Source organism: Pomacea canaliculata, linkage group LG5 (assembly GCF_003073045.1).
Source record: "Pomacea canaliculata isolate SZHN2017 linkage group LG5, ASM307304v1, whole genome shotgun sequence".
Classification (NCBI taxonomy): Eukaryota; Metazoa; Mollusca; class Gastropoda; order Architaenioglossa; family Ampullariidae; genus Pomacea; species Pomacea canaliculata.
Window position 1 is genome coordinate 16107139 of NC_037594.1, and position 19525 is coordinate 16126663.

A 19525-nucleotide genomic window follows, 5' to 3' on the forward strand; every position below is an offset into this window, starting at 1 on the left:
AACAGCCAAAACATTTTCCGCTGGGAGACCACCCAAGTTGCATAAATATTTTTATTAAAATAATACAAAAATGTAAAATTGCGTGCTAAAGATGCAAAAAATTGGTCATATAGTATACATAAATAGAGAAAAAAGGTGAAATATAAGTACAAATAGCTTTCTTCATATTACCCACAAGTCTGTCTACCGGTTGTGGCTTTATTTCATTGACTTCTGAGACGCTTACTGAGAATTATTTCTGCCTCCAGGCACTGGTTGCATTCATCATGGATTCATATGATGTTATAGCAAACCAGCCTGTTGTCATAGATAACGTAAGTCACGTACCACCCTCATTGGCTTTGTAATATGTTCTTAAAATATGAAGAATAACATGCCCGTCTGCTAGACCGCTACTAAGCATCTGTCTCCACCAATATCGAGTTATCGCTCAGTGAGTCATAACCCGAGTAAATATGCTGATAATTTTATTAAAACTTGCACGTACTCATTCAAGGAAGTCATGCAAATTATTATCTAAGAAAAACGGTTAATGAAAATTGAATAGGTTGGTTGATAGTTTATACTTCAAGCAGGGAAAACATTTTCTCGTAGATCTAGAGGGAGGGGAGAGAAAATGTAGCTGGTACTATAGTGGTATGACACACCTTTTTCCAAATGAAAATAGAAGAATATCTTTAATTCAGTACCTAAGAAAACAAGTCGAAAGTACCCTTTTAAAATATTTTGACATTTTAAATTTACTATGTTAATAATGTAAGCTGGATTGGTACCTATATATCGAAATTTAGAAGTTGGTCTTTACAAACGATAAGCATCGATTCCTTACAAATGGCCACTCAGTTATTAAGATTAACACTCGTATTAATGCGTCTTCTGGCATGCGCATTTCGATGAAAATGTGAAATAAGGGGACATTTAACACTTTGAAAAAGCCCTTAGAAGAGCTGGTATTCACCACACCCACCCCCTACTTGCGAAAAAAACAAAACGAATGTGTTGCTTTTTTTATGCGTAACTAACACAATCTTTATGGAATGTTAGTTGCTTTATTAATGATGACATGACAGTAAAATTTCTTGCTGTATCCATGTTCTTGGTACTTTCATTGATCCCGTGCTTTATATCAGTATTATATGTCTGGATATAGCTCTGTAATATATAGAGCATTAAATCTGCAGTGAATAGTAATACAGCTGCAAAGCATGTAATTTTGTCAGATGGTGCCTGCAAATGCTTAAAATGTATATAAAAAAAAACACAAGTTAATCTTACAATTTTTATGATTTTTATTTTTTGTGAACAGGGATCTGGTGTTATTAAAGCAGGATTTGCAGGTGACCAAATACCAAAATACATTTTCCCAAACTTGTAAGTTAATTCTTTAGTATATATAGCCTGGTAAAAAATGCCATTTAAAAAAAATAGTTAACTTCTAACAATTGATAGTAATAGTCAAGTCATAATGCATGTTTTTTAAATTGTTTTTTTAATAAGCATAAACTCCTTGCCAAATATGTTTATAAGATACTTTTGAAAACAGTTGGGGGATTTAAAACATTTTATATGCTACTAAATTACAATAATAATAAAAATATGTGTACTTGTAATGTGCAACATCACGACCAAGATATATTACACTCTCTGCGCAGACCAATAATGATGAACATTAGATAACAGTGGACGGTGCGATACATATACGCAGAATGATCATCATAAAGATGAATTACAAGATTAGAACATAAAGCAATGGATAAAGCTATATGAAGGGATATAAACAGTGTAAGATGAAGTTGTTATATGATTGTTATTATAGTGTAAAAGGGGTTAAGAATAGTGATTCTGAGATAGTACTTAGTGAACAGATGTTTTCAGAGAACCTTTGAATGTAGCCTTCGAGTCAGAGTGGTGAATGTGATGTGGAAGAGAGTTTCACTGCTTAGCAACACAGAGGGAGAATGTCCGTTGTCTGTGAGTGTCTTTGTGGGAGGGAGGGAGAGAATGCAGGGGTCTGATAAAGAGTAAATGTTTCGGGCAGGAGTGTGGACATACAAGATTTCAGTAAAGTAGTGGGGGAAGAACCATCAAAGAATCTATAGCATATATATATATATAACTTATAAGAAATTGTTGTGTAAAGGTAAATGTTGTAACAGTTGGATGATTACTTTTGACAGTATTGGTCGGCCAAAACATGTACGTGTTATGGCTGGCGCTTTGGAAGGAGACACCTTTATTGGCCCTGAGGCAGAAGTAAGTTTGTATTAATTCATTGTTTCTCTTAGTTCAGTACAGTCTATTAATATTAGCATATTTAGCAATGTTATTAGTAGTTTTGTCCTTCTGTACCAGATTGATCGTTATTTTATAATTTCAGACCATAAAAATTTGACCATTGAGATGAGAGTACTGATATTGACTTGTCCATTGCACAAAATTTTCAGGAACACCGTGGACTGATGTCTATTCGATACCCGATGGAACATGGGATTGTTAAAGATTGGAATGACATGGAGCGCATCTGGCAGTACATTTATTCGAAAGACCAGCTACAGACATTTTCAGAAGAGGTGATCAGCATTTATTTACAGTCATTTGCATGCCTTGTTTTAGAGTAATAATAATAGAGTACTCTTGTCATTTAGTATCACAACCAAAGCAGGCCACTCTCTCTGCACTGACCAACAATGATAAAGAAATAACATTAAAAACTCCGGCTAATAATAACTAACAATAACAAACTTTATATAAAATGCAATCAACCGCTGAGCTACAGATTAAAGAATATGCACAGGTAAGGAAAGTTAGAGTAAGTTTAAAAGAATGGATACAACTAATAAAATATTATGTAGAACAGGACTGTGTAAATACATAATAATAAAAATAAATGCAAAAGATCAAGCATGATGTATAATACTTTTTTAGTAAGTTTTCACTGAGTGTTTAAATACTGCATTTGACTTAAAATAGTAAATATGGTAGGGGAAAGTACAGCTAATGATTTCTATGCTAAAATAAGAGGAAAAAAATCCTTTTAAAAAATCCATCTCCTTGACATTTTGTGTTGTGAAAAAACGCAAAAACTTATGAGATATGGAGTTTTTAGTTCTGTTACTGAACTTCTGTATTTTGTCCTGGGTGTTGCTCATACCGCACTGCAGCCATGTATTTCCTGTAACATGTATTTCCTATGTACACCATTATATAGAGTGTAAGGACATTGGAAAAATACTTAATGTTGATGTTTTCAGAAAGCTTCTTTTTTGTGATTCGATCTTACAGTGTTTGAAAATCTCAATGTACTACTGTTTACTTGTTCACAGCATCCAGTACTTCTAACAGAAGCCCCTTTGAACCCAAGAAGAAATCGTGAGAAGGCTGCAGAGATTTTCTTTGAAACATTTAATGTTCCAGCTTTGTTTATCTCCATGCAAGCAGTTCTTAGCTTGTAAGTTAACATACTGACAATAAAATAAGTGAATTTTTTTTCGGACACACTTTTATTTGAAATGTTATGAAAATGGTAAAATAAAAATGTGAGGGGCCTATGGAGTGTACCAAGAGTGCCGCTTACACTTTATTATTTTAAGTTATATGTATTAAAGACAGTCCTGAAACCGAAGAAAAAAATATTTTACCCTTTTTAGTACATTTCAAATAAAAGTGTGTTTATTCATATATAATTTTTGACTTATTTTTATTTTAAACTTTTCATTCTTTTTGAATTATTAATTTTTTTGCTGTCAATCTTTATCATGGCAATCTTCCAGTCACAAATGCTTCTTGGCTTCAGTCTCTGACAATATTTCTCCTGATGCTTCTGCCTCTTCTTTTGTTGGCAGTTTTTTTTTTTTGCAGTGTCCCCTCACCTAAGTGGCTGAAGGGGCAGAGCTCTGTTTGTTTTGTTTTATCTGATGTCTTCTTTATGTTGGACTTGTGATTGTATGTGTTTTTGACGGGCCTGCCATTGTGTGCTTGGAATGTGCTGCTTCCTCCATGGCTTCAGTTCTTTTCTGACATGCAGACCACGATTGCATAGTTGCGTGGGCTTCATCTTGTCTTGACCTTCTTGAATTTTCGTGTGTGCTGGACTCATTCGTTGTTCCAGTGAGGCTTGTGCTGTCTGTTGGATTTGTTGCATTTGCTATGGAGTATATTGCAGCTGTATGATGTTTTGGTATTTGGACTGCGGATTGTTTGTGCTGCCCTGTGGTGTGGAGAACATGGTCCACTGAACATGACATTTTGTCGTCATCTTATTTTATTGTTACCATATCTGAGTGTCATTGCAACATGACAGTTGCTAATCTACCATCTGGCTATGTGACTGACTGAGGCACCTTATTTTATGTGACACACATGGGAACTTTAACCGGAAACATACACATGCACAGTTCTTATGTTTATCAATTTAAAAAAATTTGCTTTGTCTTTATTCCCTTCTTATAGGCCGAACTAGGGGAGATAACTTTAGTTTAGGGGTCCTAGAGCAACAGAAACCTTTTTTCCCCTCATTTGGTCTATAGTTCTCATACAAAATTAAAATAATTTAAAAAAAAATTCTTTTTCTCTATTTCATGTGCAATAGAATATATTTCAAAATACTTTTATAATTTCATAGACATTTAAAGCTGGTAGCACTACTCAACCAAAGAGCTCGCTGAAGTGTTTTTTACGTTTAGTGACCTCTTATCTACAGGTGATGCTGAATGTAGCAAGGGGCATTAACATGCCTTCACACGAAGATCACACAACCTTGATGTACTAGAATTCCTTTCTTATTTAATTTTTTAATTGTTTTCTGTGGCTCTCTGCTGACAGAAAATATAAAGACAGTCTTTAAAGTCTTACAGACCTTGCGTACATATAAATTATTTGATTTATCCTTGAATAGTAAGCTTGTATGCAATATGACATCCCTGTTTATTTTATTACTTCTTTTTACAGGTATGCAACAGGCCGAACAACAGGTGTGGTATTAGATGCAGGTGATGGAGTGACTCACTCTGTGCCTGTATATGAGGGGTTCGCCATGCCACACAGCATCATGAGGGTGGATGTGGCAGGTAGAGATGTCTCCCGCTATCTGCGGCTGCTTTTGCGCAAAGAAGGCATGGATCTGCATACCACAGCTGAATTTGAAGTTGTACGCCTTATCAAAGAGGTATATTGTACAGGAACACAACTTTATACCTTGAAATCACTAGCAATTTAGTCTACTTGTGTATCTCATAATGTGAGTATTGAATTGAATTGTTTATTCAATTAGATTACTGAGTATAAATATTGAGAGGATGCCCACAAAGATTGGTTCTGTGAACAGTGATCATGATAATATATATTTTGCCAGATTTCAGACAGAAGTTACTGAGCACACCAAACATAGTCTCAAGAGAGTCTGTTAATCACTTTTGAAAAAGATGTGCATTATGGTGTTTTTAGAAAGTCATTTTTGCCTGGGTATGCCTTAAGTACGCAAGGTCTAAACGTGTGAAAAGGTTACTGGCCAAAGGTGGAAAAGAGGGAACCAGCTCTTCAAGTAGAAAGGTGTCCTGAGATCTGAGTGCCCGTGTTGATTTATTCTGATGAATAAAACGAGATAGCAGTCCAGAAGACTTCCACAGTGCAGACACTGAAAATAAAGGGAGCACCTTGTACTCTATGCATATCCTAGTAGGAAGCCAGTTAAGTGTCATGACCTGCTTAGTGGAGGAATAATGATGAGCGTGATGTAGAGCAATGTAGGCCACGTGGTTTTGATTTTCTCTGAAGTTTGATAGGGGTTGATTGGCTTTAAAGATTTGATGGTGAAAAAAAATTATTTTAGCATACTTTTAGGCAGTTGATTTAGTGCTAAAACTCATTTCTTGATGCAAGGTGAGGTCTTTTCCTGGTGCTTGAATTTTTTTATTCTTCCCAATTCGCCATCCTTGGGAATATTCCATCATCTATCCAAATATTCATTGTATGTTTCATCCTGAAGTTTTTTTTGTCAAATTTTTAATAAAGATGTTAAATATAAATACAGAAGTCTCATAACAAGTTGTTTATATGTGACAGAGAACATGCTACCTATCAATCAACCCTTTGAAGGAGGAAAGTGTTGATACAGAGAAAGTTCAGTATGCACTGCCTGATGGCAATGTTATTGAGGTATGAGTTAAAGAATCTTCTTTAGCAATGATGAAGTGAATAGTCAATTTTTCTAACAAATATTTAGTGACAAGGTAAAATTTAGCAGTTGTTGTCACAGTATAGCAAAACCAGATAAAATGTGTTTGTGAAAGCATCTAGTAGCTGCAGTGATTTTGTATTTGCAGCAGATAGTTTTCAGTAGATGTTCTAGTGGTATTGTTTATTTACTTCTGTTATATTTTTTGCTTTTTATGATTGGATATAAACTCTGTTTATGAAAATGAAATGTTTATAATTTCCTAGATTGGATCAGCCAGATTCAGGGCTCCAGAGCTGCTTTTCAGACCAGATCTAATTGGAGAAGAATGTGAAGGCATACATGAAGTTTTGTCCTATTCTATTCAGAAATCAGATGTTGATCTCAGAAAAACACTTTATTCAAATATTGTTTTATCTGGAGGTTCAACATTATTCAAAGGTAAGGCATAGATTAGTAGGTCAGTGATATAGACTATGTTACAGATAAAGCGTGGTAGTGGTTGACTGTATTAAATTGAGTGACAAAGCTTAAGTCCCATGCACCTATGTCGTCATCAATGGCTCGTTGCAGGTCCTAAATCTATGGTGCCAACCTCTTCAAGAAACTGAGTCTTTGCAGTCAAAGATATTTCAAACAAAGCGCTTTATTTACAGCTTTATATATCAGTTTCAGTTGCATACACACTGGAAAATTAGGGCACACTGGAAACACAATTATCAGCGACACATGGTGAAAACTACTCTAGCAGCAACTTTGCTACTTAAACAGTGACGCACACTTGACCACTCTGACCACAGCAACACACCGAACACAATGAGATGGCAGCGACGCACACCCACAATAGCTTCTGCAACTCTCTAATGTTTCATTTCATTTTAACACTCACTCTCACTGCTTATTTACAATGTACAAAGGCATCTAGAAAATCCAGCATCTACTAATCATGCATGCACTTTCCCGCACCGAACATTCCAGGTACCAAAGCTTGTGACTGTCACACTCACGCACGAGCTAGGATGGTCTAGGTGGGGTGAGTCACAGCCGTGTGGGTGACGCCGGCAGGTCAGATACCTCCTCAAAGTGCCAGCAGCACCAGGCGACACCGCGCACAAATGACTAGAGTATTTAATTTGTAACAGACTGGATGTGGAATGGTGGATTTGGTGAAAATTGCAAATATTCTATTACTGACAGACTAAAAACAACTGTTTAAATGTATGGATTGACATACTGCTTTGTCAAATATGTTGGGAAACAAGATATATAGTGTGAATTTCATGACGGAGATCAGTTCATCTGCAAAGCAGCAACATTCTTTTCAGAGCAGCAGCAAGATAAACATTGCAATACCCATTTCCTCCGCCGTCTCCAACCTTGCTTATATTTACTGGTTATAATAAATGTTAATGTATTATTGTCACTGTATTTTGTTTGTTTGTCATAAAGTGCTGTATCATTATTTCCTTCTTCTATCAGATAATGACTTGAATCATTTAAAAAACTGAATCAAGATTTTTATGTTTAGGCTTTGGTGATAGACTGTTGAGTGAACTAAAGAAGTTAGCACCTAAGGATATCAAGATCAGGGTAAGTAAACACCACCTAGTATGTTCTGTAGCCGTGTGGGAAAAAAGCTAGAAATTTAGACTAAATAGAACTTAACTTCCTCATCACAGTGTGGTCTTGTAAGTAAAGTGCACTCATCACACGAGTTTTGGTGACTTATGAGAAGCAAGTTGTGTATATATTGTTTTTTTCAAACAGCTTTATGTAATCTTTACTGTTTTGTTTGTTTGTTTTTTAAACCAGATATCTGCCCCACAAGAAAGAATGTATTCCACATGGATTGGGTATGGATTTTATTTTAGTCTTTGCATAAATGTTAATATTTGTGTATCTTGTTGACCATTATGAAATGCTGTACCTTTTCAGTCACCCTAAACCTATTGGTTAGAACTACTCTTTTACAGAGTTTTATCTTTGAGTTTTCAGCCAGCATATTAGCAATTTAAAGAAATGGCAAGATTTAAAATCTCCAAAAGCTCTTAGAAAATAACCCATAAAGTGTTTGTGAGCTTGTATTTTAGAGAACATCATTGATGGAAGAAAGAAGAGATGGCTGATCATCATGCTGGTTTAGCTCACAGATATTTGTAAAAGTTCGAAGTAAACTGTCAGAATAATACTTATTTTTTTTTTATCTGCAGAGGATCAATCTTGGCATCTCTGGACACTTTCCGGAAGATGTGGGTGTCAAAACGGGAATACCATGAAGATGGTGTAAAAGCAATACATCGGAAGACATTTTAGCTAATGCTTTTGGAAAATAGGGCCAACAATAATCTTTTAAATTCCATCATTTTGTGAAGAAACCAGGACTAACCTTGCCATTCAGCATCCATTCTCACTCGGTGGCATTTCTAGTCATGCTGATTGAGGCCTGTTAATGGCTGAATAGTTTTGGTTTGGCACATGGACTTTTTTAGAACAATTTTTGTACACATTACGTTTAAACTGCTGTGTTAGAAGCAGGCCTGGTGGAAGTATAAGCAAAAGGCACGTTCACAGATATTAATGAAGTAGTCTTAAAACTGTGACTTCTACTTCAAGAATATGCTGGTGGTACAGCATATATGCTTAGGTTTAGTGCAGCCATAAATATATAATATGCTGTTAGAACTTTACAGACATTAGGTAGTATTACTTGGTTTGGCATATAGATATGAACATGTTGATTTAAAAGATTTGATTGCTTTTAGCCTTCATTCTAATTCAAACTCAGATCCTTTGCCTAAGTCAACTAAAAGTCATACAGAACTACCCCAGCCATCTGCATCAAGAGTTTGATTTTTATCAAAACAGGATCATACAGGTTTTTACTCCAGTCTTGAGGAGAAGTCTGGAGCAGTCAAATAAAACTTTGTTGCAGATGGTCAAACGAGTTCTTGACAACTGCTCTCATTCAGCTTGGTCAAAGTGACAGGCAGTATAGTAGTTTCTGACTCATCTGCCAACATTTTTTGTCTTTCTTTCTTTGACATACATGTTTGAGTAAACTGTAAAAGCTGAATCATGTTTGATAAATTGTTTTGGTTAGGTTGAAAAAAAGCTGGATGGAAAAGAAATGCATTAAGGGAGGTGGAATGTTTGATGTCCAGATGAATGGACTAGTCTCTGGTTTCTTATTTATAACACTTGAGATTGTCAGCTAGAAGTGTTATCACTGAACCATGTTGTTCATGTCATTTTAATTCCCTTCCTTGCTGCTTATTTCTGTGAAGATACCTGCTAAACCACTAGTTTTGTCAGATCATGGCTTAACAAAGCTTACAAGAGTATATTTTCTCCTAGCAAGAAATATGTATTGATGAAACAAGCCCTTGTTACTGCATTAGTTTTTAAGCTATGCTTCGAAGGTAAAATGGGGAAAAGGGTGAAAAGAAATTGTTTTGATGATACTTAATTTCATTTTCAAATATCTGCTGCATTAATATCAGACTGCATCATACATTGCTCTATCTATAAGACCCAGATGTGATAAGTACACCTTAAAGCACCCAATACCTTCTAGACTGCACTTTCCTTCAAGTCTCTTTCAAATTTTTATCTAATATTACTGTGATTATTCCTGCTGTGGTGGTTTTTTTTTTTAATGTGAGGTGTTAAATGAAAGATTTCATTAATGTCCTTAGGATGTAAATTGTAGATTATATAAAATCATTCTTAGTGAATAATAAAAAACCTTAAGATTTCTTGCATGGGTTTAACAATCAGAGTACTAGAAGATTCATAATGACAGAAATCATCTTCAAGTGCAATATTCTAAGATCTGCTCATTTTACTTCATGGGAGCACACAAGTGTGGTAGTGCTAAAAATGTACACCTTCACTTAAAAAATGCTTCATTTAACATGACTCGTGCATCTTCTGTCACCAGAATAAAAGAATGTTCATGCCAATCACCTAAGGTGTAAATGGCATAAAAAAAGTTTTCTATTCTCTGAACAAATTAAACATTAGCCTTTCACTCATTTACTTGTTTGCATTAGCTTCTGTCAAGTCAATTACCTACCACATGCTGTTGTGTTATTTTAAAACCACTTTTTTTGTGATAAAGCATTGCTATAAAATAAAGACAAGCTGCTTGAAAGGTCATTACCATGTGAAATTGGTGTATGTGATTGTTGGAAAAAAAGTATAGTTTGGTCATAGCAAATGTATTTTGCAAACCTATTGTAGCAATCAGGAAATAGGTCCTTTAAGCAAACTGCTTTTGATGTGAAAAAAATAACTAGGATGGAAATTTTATGGGAGCCATTTAACTTTTAGTATTGTGGTACTATGTAAATGATGGTCAAAGGTTGTTGTGCTGTTTCAAATGTGCATAAAGTAACTCATCTGTCAATGCTTTTCATCCGCTGAAATATACTGAACACACTTTGATGTGTACACTGTTTTTTTTTTTAACTGTTGATCTCATAATAATGTTATTGGTTGGGTGGAGAACAAAGGGAGAAAGCCTTGACTGCTTTGTATGAGGTGAGCAGAAGGTCTGAGATGTAAGTGGAGTTGCGCAGCTCTTCAAAGAACAATCAGGCATGCTGATCACAATGAAATTAAGTGCTAAAATTCCTTGTATCTTTTAGATAGCATCTTAGGACCTATTTTTAAAAAATACACTTTCTAAACAATGTTAACTATTTAACACAGTCATGTGCAACATGATGCTTTGGTCAATGATGGATCACAGAGTCCATTTTTGACCCAAACCTTTTTACGCTTTGCATGACTGCACTCTCGAGTGAGATTTCTTCAAAATTGCAGATTCAGATAGATTCTAAAATATATGTAGCTTAAAATCATAATTTAAATAAGGCTTTGATAATATTTTTGTCCTGGATGGAGTTTTTCTACTTTTGGAGATGTTTTTATTATTACGGTTGTCCACTTTGCTAGACATATGGCTGCATACTTTAGTCTTAGTATTAAGCATTTGGTAAGGTTTTAGTTTTGCACTGTCATCTATAAAATATTAAAAAGAGTGTCTGTGTGATCATGTGTACATATGCATGTGTTAATGTGTCTCCTGTATAGAAGGTTGCAATAAGAAAGATCCTTTTCACAATGGACTGAATAATCAGGTCAGACGCTCATAGACTTTTTTTTTAAAGTTTAAACTTTGTCTTCTACATATTATCACAAGGTGAATCAGAGTTTGCATCTCATTCTATCCTCCCTCTCTTTTTTACTCAGAATTTGAAGGCAGTTTTAGAAATCTCACTCATGAAGTAGTTTATTTCAGTGTTACATAATTATCAGGTAATCAGTGTTTCTACAGGATGGCAAGTGCCTTGGCAGTACATATGGGGCATTTAGATGTGAAAATATGAAGCATGAATTACATTGTCTGGCATTTCACAGAAATATGCAAGTTACAACAAACATTTATATAGCACTTCATTCCTGAAACCAGATTCAAAGTACTTTACATTCTAGAGTACAAGCATATACCTTTTCAGGGTAAGATATCAAAAGTACCTTGGATACATGAACATCCACACAATTCACATCCACACATACACAGAGGGTTGAGGAAACCAGAGTACCAGGACAAAACCATGGACAGCCAGCCATGTAAGGAGGTGTTAAATCCAGAGGAAGATATATTGGAGCTGAGATTCAAACCAAAAACATGATTCTCACTGTTATGGTGACAAGCACTTTAGCCATTATTCCACTATGCCCAGTAACTAGGACAGTTAATAATGCTAGAAATCAGAATTTGTTACTTGTGTACTCTCAATTGTAGGTAAACATTTGTTTTTAAAAAGTTCTGTGTGCAATCTGGTATATTATCTCTATAATTAATTTTTCTCATTGTCTAAGTGAACAAATAAATTATATATATATGAAGTAAATAAACATTCAAGAAATACAAATATAACAATGGGTACACATCCATCCACGAACTTTTATTACTGGACTGCTGGCAGACGATATTTTTCCAGTTAACTACTAAAATAAGGCATGCTTTTACAAAGCTTCCGGTTTAGTCACATTCTTTGTTTAGGCTCGCTCAGCGGAGAACTTCGCAAGAGGCTAAGCATTGCTCTTGGCAGAAAGCAATCCACCTATACACATCCATGCATCCATCACAAACATGAATGTGGAATGTTCTAGCAGGCACTTCTAAACCAGCAAGTCTATGGCAGTTACAACTGAATTATCTTTTTAAAGTTTACCAGATAAAATATTTTTCTAGCTTTTAGTATATCACTGAAAGGTGATAAATGGTTTCCTTGAACTTATTTTGATTTGGCTTTTGAACTGTGCACTGTGCAACCTGCTAGACAGTTGATCCATTGACCCCTCCTTCAATCCTAGAGAAACAAAATGAACTGTCTCATGTAATTACATGACTCCAGCAGGTTTACAAATGAAGTTGTTGTAAATTTTCTATAGATTCTTATGAGACAATAATTACAAAACTGTACTTTTCTTTCAAACATATGTAAAAAGAAGATAAACATGCATGCACTCTTGGATTCCCGGCAGTCTGGTGGCGCAACAGTTAGTGCCCATCACCAATACTGCGACGGTTGGCAGTCCTGGGTTCAGCTGTCGTCTCAGGCATGCTTGTCTTTCTCTGCATGTGGCATCTATTTTAAGGGGTGTCTGCCTTGCCATGATATAGCTTTAGTTGCTGACTCAGCGTGAAACACTATTTCCTCTCCACCCTACTCTTGCATTCCATCTACATGCTTACATGAACATTCCATTATTGTAATAGTTGATCCAGCTGCCAAGAAAACAAGAGCTACAAATGAGCAGTTGATGTCGGAACAAGGCAGAAGATTAAAGAGAAAAGTCAAAGATCAAACAATTCTCATTTGCAAACTTTAACACACAAGCCAGAGGAAAAAAAATACAGTCACACAGAAATAACCAAATAACAAATGTAACTTTTAAAAGCATGTCAGTTATTATGGCAATCGAGCACTGAACTGTTGTGCAATGAAATCCATACTGCCATGAAACAAGAACAGAAAAATGCGCTGAACACTGCCAACAGAAATTTTCAGAGAAATATGGAGATCAGTAAATTTCTCCCATAATCAGCACTAGTAATGCAGACCAGCCTGTAAAGGGGTGACTGCCTTTTCCTACTCCTGTTTTGTCATTGTAATTTTCCCAGATATACCCTGTTCTCACAAATTCATTTATCATGTTTTTCACAATATTTGACCGCAGCTCTGAATAGATTTCTTGAGCAACATCAGCATAAGGTCCAGCAGTATTGGAATAATGGTGAAGTGCTCGAAGTGCAAGATAGTTCATGTTGATCCAAATCGCTCCACGCCAGTATGGTGGGTCATGCTGAGTGTTGTGTCGGTTATACATTCTGTTGCTTCTTGCTAAAGATCGTAGGCCAAAGTCGGTCCAAAGAAGTCCTGGATCTTTCAAATCAGTGAGGATTTTGTAAAGTTTTGGCGAGTCAGGCTTCACAATCTTTAGCAAGAATGGGAACAAGCTGACATAACCAAAAGCCTCCACAAATTGTTTTCTAGGCTCTGTAAGCATGACGCGAACTTTGTCCATTTCAGGTGGATGCTGACCTGGCTGAAGATTTGGAGGAGGGGGTGGTTTCTCAAGCTTCACTTTATCACTGTGGAGGCCATAGTCACTGTACTGCTGACCCTTTTCTGACCAATGAAGACTGTCCAATAAAACATTGTCTGTAAGATACTCATGAGTTGCTGCATAGTCTTGCCAATCTTTATTAAGGGACTTTGCTATCCTTGCCATCACTCCAGATGCAAAAGCTATCCAGCAGCGCAAATCAACATGTCTTTCATCATCTGTGGGATGTGAAGCACGTGGATAGTCATCAAGACCAGATGTTAGGGTCAAAGGATTCAACTGTTTGACAGTCTTGGCATCTCGTCCATGCCAGAGGTATGAGGAGGGTAGAGACCCTTTCTGGGTTGTATTGTACCACAAATACCATGCTTTCAGACGTGGGTAAAGAGCCTCCAGGTATATTTTGTCTTCTGACTTTCCACTGGCTATCATGATGTGAATAAGACGTTCGAGGGGGAGGAAAAAGGTAGGAGGATTAGCATTTTTGTTGTGCTGGACTACAAATTCTGATGGTACTTTGGCCCTTGCTTCTTCTCCTAAAATCTGTTCACGTGGTATCCATCCCTCAATGTTCATCATGTCCAACCAGTGACCTATAATCTCTTTAGATAGCTCTTCATCCCACCGGCTGATCAGCAAATTGTGAAATCCTTCATCCCATAGGAACCCACGTGGAAAGAATGGCCGAGAAGGAACCCCTGTGAATAGGGAAGCTTTCCAGTAGCTAACTGGCTCTTGATTGTATTGGGACTGGACTAGAGATGAACCATGAAAATACCCAATGCTACCAAGCATGTTACTGAGTGCTGCTTTGGCTACCTGGATCTGTTTCTCTTCATAATTCTTTCTCTCTAGATGAAATACATCTGTGAATTTCTTGTTAAACTCAGCGATATGCGAACTTAGAGCACCACTAAAGACTTCCCCTTCAAGAGCATTTGGTCTGTCATGAAAACTGCCAGACTCAAAGACCACCTCGATCTCCAGAGGCAAGGTAGCCGTTACCTGTTTCACAATGAAGTTAGCGCCTGGGGAGTCTTTTGGCACCATGCGGCCAGGAAGTGTGAAGTACGGTAAAGTGCGTGCCTTGTCCCAAGCCTCTACCCTCATGGCAGATTTAACAATATCTGTAAGCCGTGCCAAGGAAGGGGCATAGGTGACAAGATAGGCAACTTTCTGATGCGCTGTTTTGGCTTTAGGGAAGCGAAGCATGAAAGACCCTAACTCTTCTGACTGACCCATTACCCCTGATAAGACATTATGAGTCATTTCTGGTTTCACTGATCCCTGTCCATCAAGTGCAACATAAAACATGCTGGATACCACCACAGTCTGTTTTTCGTCCTGAAACATAATAATAATAAACCAAGGAAATGTCAGTTATCACAAAGTAGTCAAGAAAATCCATTAACACACTTCTCATTATAAACACACTTCTAATCCTGTGCACAGGTCCAAAGTCTAACAAGTATCAGTATGAGAAAATTAGAAGATTGCATGGTATGTACAAGGCTCCTGCCAACATAGCTCTGTGGATTGACAAGGTGCACAAGCCACCATACTACTACAAGGTAAGTTGCACCAACTGGTGGTGGGTAATAAAATGGTGGTAGCATACTAATGGTGATAATCACAATGTGAGAAATTTATAAAGCCTGACATTGCATCCAGAAATGGACATGCTCTGAGTTTCCACCATTTCTAAAATGTGAGCTGCAAGACACATTATATCGTTTAGGTATGTGTCACATAAACTATTAAAAGCATGTAGTTAAGCTAATTCACTGTAAATAAAAAAGTACCAAATCAAAACTATGCAGAAAGACATCTCTCACTTTATATACATATGTAACATTTACATGTATTTAGCACATATATATATTCTTTTGTTGTTGCCTTCATAGCATAAAATTTTATATAAATGACCTGAATGCAAAGGATCATGCATGCATATATGGATATAAAATAAGAGGACATTTGAACCTAATCAATCCAGCTTTATTCACCTTTGGTATCAAAGTAATTTTTACTGTCCAGTCACCACCATGATTTCCCCCATACCGCTTGACAAACTCTGTGCTAATAGTGTAGGTTGGCTCTTCTAATTCTTGAACACCAAAGTTCTTCCCGTCGTGTAGAAGCCAACTGTAACCAAGAAGCTGGTCCCCTGGTCACACCAGTGACGCACGGGAGGAGGCATGCGATTGGTGAACTGTGTCAGCCACATAAGTCCAAACACTGGTGAGTTTGGATTTCGAGCTTTTAGGCCAAAATAGGTGTGAGATCTACAAAGAAGTGAAAACATGATAAATGATCAACTTTATTAAACCTAAAGGGAAATTGTAATTTGTGAAAGTGTGTAATACAATACAACTTTATTCATTAACAAGGGCAATTCAAGAGAGTGCTTGTGCTAGATAATATATCTATATCAGGGCTTCTGCTTACGCCAAAAATTGCGTACAGTACGCATTAAAAGTTCGGAGGACCCCTTCAATTTTCGTCAATGGGGTCCCCTGGGACCCCTTCAAATTTGGGCGAAGAACAGGTACAAAATTGGGTAAGTGTAGTGTCTGACATCGTAGCCCAATCTTGTGTTGTCGTCTGCTACAAGGTGAGAGTAACTTCCCTTGCACTGAGTTTTTTTCCCTTACTGGGAAGAGTTCCATTAACCTATTTCCAAGAAGTCGTTGACAGCGTGGTTAGAATCTTCGTCTCAGAAACGGAAAGAAAGTGAGCACCCCAAGTACAGTGAGCATAAGCTCATCACAGATGCTTGCACAGACATCATGGCACAGAAATCTCGCCATTTCTGACTAGACATTACAGTGCTTTGTGTGCCTGAAAGGCAGTTGAACAAAGTAGTTGATTTGTTGGGTTTTTTTCAACTTTGTAAAGGGACCCCTTAGAGTTAGCCTGGGACCCCTTAGAAATCTGAAGAAGGGGTCCCTGGGACCCCAAAGAATTTAGCCTTAGCAGAAGCCCTGCCTATATGTTAAAATAACTTCTCTCTCACACACACACATTCCCAGCAACAGTAGATACAGTTAATGATCTTAGATCATCTCAGGCTAGAACAAGATCATCGCCAGTAGAGTTTATCAAGTGAATGGCATATGGAATGAATAAATTGCAGTGATGATTGGTTTTGCATACACGCATCCTGCAAAAGTGAACACTCACATGCCAACAGATGATCAGAAATACAGAGAATGTGGGATACCTTCCTAAGGATTTGCTGGTGACATAAGGCTGCCAAGTCTCTCTGCCTGATTCCAGTGATCTTGGAACAGATATTAACAAGGGAGACAAGACTATTCCTGTTTCCTAGGGAGAGCCTGTGGAACCAAGAGATGAAAGCAAAAGTGATGAGACTTTCAATGAAGGACTGATAGGGCCAAGTGAGGATAACAGAGCTGATAAAGATCTCAGTTTCCATTATAGGAGGTACAGTCGTTGTTGGCTCTTAAAGAGAATCATGCCTCAGGCTTGTTCATCAGAAAGTCAAAAAATCATTTCCATAGTCTTTGAGGCATTCAAGACAAGGAATTGTTCATCACACCATCGTAAAAGTCAGGAAGAGCTCCACTGTAAACATGTTCACTATCATACAAAAGTGACAGCAAGACAGAGTCATCAAATTTTTATAAGAAAGCTACTATTCATAGTGCATCTACAACTGTTAGTATATAATATGAACAGTAGTGGAGACAAGCAGCAGCCTTGAGGGGAACCTGTAGAGGTGACAACAGGATCCGAGAACAGACCATTAACAGAAATTCTCTGCTGCCACTTTGTTAAAGGATCCAGAGAGTTAGTTGGTGGGATAGATGGAAGTCTGACACTAGACTCTCCGCCAACAAGTGAGGTTGCACACTGTTAAAAGCAGAAGAAAAATCAGAAAAGAGAAGCAGAAACAAAACAAATGTTAGTAGCAAGATGACAGGTGGTGCATCATATCAAAACATATGCTGGATAATAAAATATAATGTAATCTTCCATCTAAAACAATTCTTAATACACACCTACGACATCACACCCAACTCCTCATACACATAACTGGGATTTCATCTACTGTTTAGAACATAAATTGCTGAATGTACAAATGATTTCAAATGTCTGTTGCTCCTCATAGGCACAGAAGAGGTGGACATCGTTGACACATTTCAGTACTTGGGTACCATCTTTGATGGAAGACCTACACTATCTTCAAAAGCAGACCTCACTGAGATACCAACACTCAGGCTATTGTGGCAAAGCCTCTTCTTGTTCAGGAAGCTGATGTTTTTCCCTGTCTCTCAGAGGTTTCTTCAGTTATTTTACAAATCTTGCACAGAGGGTCTGCTGTCATTTATCTGCTTTTACAACAATTTACCAGTGAAGGACAAGAATAACTTGAATCATGTTGTATACAAGTGCTCAAAAATTATTGGGACAGCCCTGAATGACCTTCAAACTCTATGTAATAGGCTGATATTTTCATAAGGTATTTGAAATTCAATGTGATGATAGGCATATTCTATCAGAGAGTTCTGCTAGCTTTCATCAAGGCTCTGATTCTGTGTGCCTGCAAACAGGATCAGCAGACTGAGACTAACCTTTGTTGTTTTGATTTCTAAACACTTCTGTGTGTGAATGACTTTAGATAATATCCAGATCTGAATTGCCACCAAATGAGCATCTGTATGGTGAGGCAGTTATGAATGTGTTATGATACTGTTGGTTGTTGTGCAGTGCTGTATGATTCTAATCCTTTATAAAGCTGCTGTTAACTGCTCTCTGGGATAAAGTTGTATCTAATCAGACTGTTGTTTCATGTTAAGAAACTATCCACCACTAATTAATGTAAACTGAGTTTAACGGTTCAAAACGTTTCTATAACACATTTGTCAATGTTTAATTAATGGTTTGGTTTCACAACCACATTCCTCCACTTATTTCAATGTTTCATTAAACACTGAGAATGCAAGAAAGAGAAAAATGATGTTTCAATTGGACAAAGTAAAATCAAATGAGTATTACACTCATAAAAAAATTAAAAGAAAATAAGCAGGAAGGCATATAAAACGACAGAGGAAAGACTGGGGAAAAGAGCGTTCATTTTGAAGGCCTTAATAAAATGATAATAACGTTGTGATCTCCCCTTTGCTATAACCGCTAAAGTTCGTTCACCTGTATGTACCCCAGAACCTCTCAGGATTCACTTGTACGGACGTTGCATTGTCAGCAATAATCCGAGGAGAATCCAGCGGTGTAATAACAATGTCTTTTAAGTGCTGTTGGTATCTGAAGTATGCTATCAACGATGTCGTAATCACAAGGATTGTTAAACCAAGAGCCTTGCTAAGCCGATCAAGTTTTCCATGTCCATATGGCCAATCGGGTTTTTCAGGTACTTCATGAGGCAAAAGATCCTTTAAGCGTGGATTTCGACGGCGCACGCCGCCGCCCTGATCACGCGTCATGTCAAAGAAAAGGACTTTATCGAGAAACACGTATTCGGAAATCACCCACTGGGTACAAAAGTACGCGGCGTCTGCTCTTTTAGACACGCGAACAGTCGTAATTCAGACCATATCCGGTTTCTGCAACAAGTTTTTAAAAACCTTGTCTTTTATTATTTATTTTGTGTTCCTTTTCGGTTACAGATATATATTTATAAAACGGTTTTTATTCAAAATTTTCAGTTTTGTTAACATAAGATACATA

At 37.0% G+C, this 19525-nt stretch overlaps 2 protein-coding genes across 2 annotated transcripts; one reads left to right on the forward strand and one right to left on the reverse strand.

Annotated features, from left to right (window-relative positions):
• Positions 1-157: 157 nt before the first annotated feature.
• LOC112564865 (alpha-centractin) lies at positions 158-11228 on the forward strand. The gene is made up of 11 exons (XM_025239950.1): positions 158-314; positions 1307-1371; positions 2178-2253; positions 2445-2570; positions 3324-3448; positions 4948-5164; positions 6061-6153; positions 6439-6613; positions 7701-7762; positions 7985-8025; positions 8383-11228. The coding sequence occupies exons 1-11, from the start codon at positions 267-269 to the stop codon at positions 8483-8485; spliced, it is 1131 nt and encodes a 376-aa protein (XP_025095735.1). The 5' UTR covers positions 158-266; the 3' UTR covers positions 8486-11228.
• Positions 11229-11441: 213 nt separating this feature from the next.
• Positions 11442-19380, reverse strand: LOC112564864 (mannosyl-oligosaccharide glucosidase-like). The gene is given in 4 exon segments (XM_025239949.1): positions 11442-15160; positions 15823-15986; positions 15989-16101; positions 18989-19380. Coding segments are annotated over 4 exon segments (2460 nt in total). The 5' UTR covers positions 19282-19380; the 3' UTR covers positions 11442-13270.
• Positions 19381-19525: the final 145 nt, after the last annotated feature.